Genomic DNA, 2,145 nt, shown 5'->3' with positions numbered 1-2,145 from the left:
GCCCCCGAGGGCCCCCCCGTCCGCGGGGCTCACGGGCCCCCCCGCCTTCAGCCACGGCGCTGAAGATGAACATGAACCTGCGCGAGCTCTACCTGGCCGACAACAAGCTCAACGGGCTGCAGGACTCGGCTCAGCTCGGCAACCTGCTCAAGTTCAACTGCTCCATTCAGATCTTAGACCTGCGCAACAACCACATCCTGGACTCAGGTGAGCCGGGCGCCCTGTCCTCCGCGGAGCGCTCCCGGGGGAGGGAAAACACCCGGGAAAACCTGCGTTGGGAAGGGAGCGAAACCTTCGCGCCTCTCCCACGTGGGAAGCGYGCCGGCACCCTTGGGGGTCTCCAAGACCCTTGAGCAGCTTTTAAGAACCTTGGCCCAGGCCACGAGGTTCCCCATGCGCAGGGCAGAGGAAGAGGCACCTCGTGCCTCCGAGGCAGCTCCCTTGGGTGCTCCCGTTCCGCCTTCCCACTCGTCCCGGCTTTGGAAGCAGGCGTTGCGCAAGCGCCGCCCGTCCCTCCCGCGCYGCATTACCCCGGCTCCCCCGAGCGCGGCCGGGGACACCCACGGGGCCGGATGGGTGCCACCCCGGGGCGCCCACGCGCCCGGAGCACCCTGCGAAGAAGCAGGGCTGGAGCAGGAAGTTCATCCCATCCCTTTTACCGCCCCGGCCTCTGTTTGCCCCCTSTCCCAGTGGGATGAAGGGGAGCGGGAGCCCCCCTGGCCCCACCGCCTCGGCTCCGTGCAGGAAGGCGCCGCGCTCACGGTGCTGAATCCGCGCTCACAGTGCCGGCTCCGCGCTTATGGTGCTGAATCTGCGCTCACGGCGCCGGCTCTGCGCTCACGGCGCCGGCTCTGCGCTCACGGTGCTGAATCCGCGCTCACGGTGCTGGCTGCGCGCTCACGGTGCTGAAACCGCGCTCACGGCGCTGGCTGCGCGCTCACAATGCCGGCTCCACGCTGCCGGCTCCGCGCTCACGGTGCCAGATCCGCGCTCATGGTGCTGAATCCGCGCTCACGGTGCCGGCTCCGCACTCACGGTGCCAGATCCGCGCTCGCGGCGCCGGCTCCGCACTCACGGTGCCAGATCCGCGCTCACGGTGCCGGCTCCGCGCTCACGGTGCTATATGTGCGCTCACGGCGCTGGCTCCACGCTCACGGTGCCAGATCCACCCTCACGGCGCCGGCTCCGTGCGGGAAGCGCCGCGCTCACGGTGCCGGCTCCACGCTCACGGTGCCAGATCCACCCTCACGGCGCCGGCTCCGTGCGGGAAGCGCCGCGCTCACGGCTATATGTGCGCTCACGGCGCCGGCTCCGCGCTCACGGTGCTATATGTGCGCTCACGGTGCCGGCTCCGCACTCACGGTGCCAGATCCGCGCTCGCAGCGCCGGCTCCGTGCGGGAAGCGCCACGCTCACGGAGCCAGCTCCACGCTCACGGTGCTATATCCGCGCTCACGGTGTCGACTCCGCACTCACAGCGCCGGCTCCGCACTCACGGTGCCAGATCCACCCTCACGGCGCCGGCTCCGTGCGGGAAGCGCCGCGCTCACGGCTATATGTGCGCTCACGGCGCCGGCTCCGCACTCACGGTGCCAGATCCGCGCTCGCGGCGCCGGCTCCGTGCGGGAAGCGCCACGCTCACGGTGCCGGCTCCGCGCTCACGGTGCCAGATCCACCCTCGCGGCGCCGGCTCCGTGCAGGAAGCGCCGCGCTCACGGCGCCGCCGCTCTCCCCCAGGCCTGGCCTACCTCTGCGAGGGGCTCAAGGAGCAGCGGAAGGGGCTGGTCACGCTGGTGCTCTGGAACAACCAGCTCACTCACACGGGCATGGCTTACCTGGGCATGACGCTGGTGAGTGGCCGCGGCCGGCGGCGGCGTGCCGGCGCTCCCGTCCCGCCGGCCGCTCCCGCCTCCCGCTTTTCCTGCCCTTCATCCCGCGTGCCCTGCATCCTGCCGCCGGCCCCGGCGCGCCGCCGCCGCTCCCACGGCCTCCCTGTTCCCGCCGCTCGCAGCCGCACACGCAGAGCCTCGAGACCCTGAACCTGGGCCACAACCCCGTGGGCAACGAGGGCGTCCGCAACCTCAAGACCGGCCTCATCGGGAACCGCTCCGTGCTCCGCCTCGGCCTGGCCTCCACCAAGCTCACG

The 2,145-nt window shown here is 71.4% G+C and overlaps 1 protein-coding gene across 1 annotated transcript in view; it reads left to right on the top strand.

Annotated features, from left to right (window-relative positions):
• PPP1R37 (protein phosphatase 1 regulatory subunit 37) overlaps positions 1–2,145 on the top strand; it is a gene marked incomplete at its 5' end in the record, with an annotated part of 10,745 nt that overhangs the window by 6,039 nt on the left and 2,561 nt on the right. Inside the window, 3 exons of the mRNA XM_026051466.1 lie at positions 52–207; positions 1,737–1,849; positions 2,011–2,138. Of these exons, the coding sequence (XP_025907251.1) occupies positions 52–207; positions 1,737–1,849; positions 2,011–2,138 (397 nt within the window). The remainder of the gene's footprint in view (positions 1–51; positions 208–1,736; positions 1,850–2,010; positions 2,139–2,145) is intronic.

The sequence above is a fragment of the Nothoprocta perdicaria genome, unplaced genomic scaffold (genome assembly GCF_003342845.1).
Source record: "Nothoprocta perdicaria isolate Ctin4 unplaced genomic scaffold, notPer1 scaffold_759, whole genome shotgun sequence".
In the NCBI taxonomy this organism is placed as follows: domain Eukaryota; kingdom Metazoa; phylum Chordata; class Aves; order Tinamiformes; family Tinamidae; genus Nothoprocta; species Nothoprocta perdicaria.
Note: the sequence above shows the minus strand (reverse complement) of the source record. Positions and strands in the feature narration are given on the sequence as shown.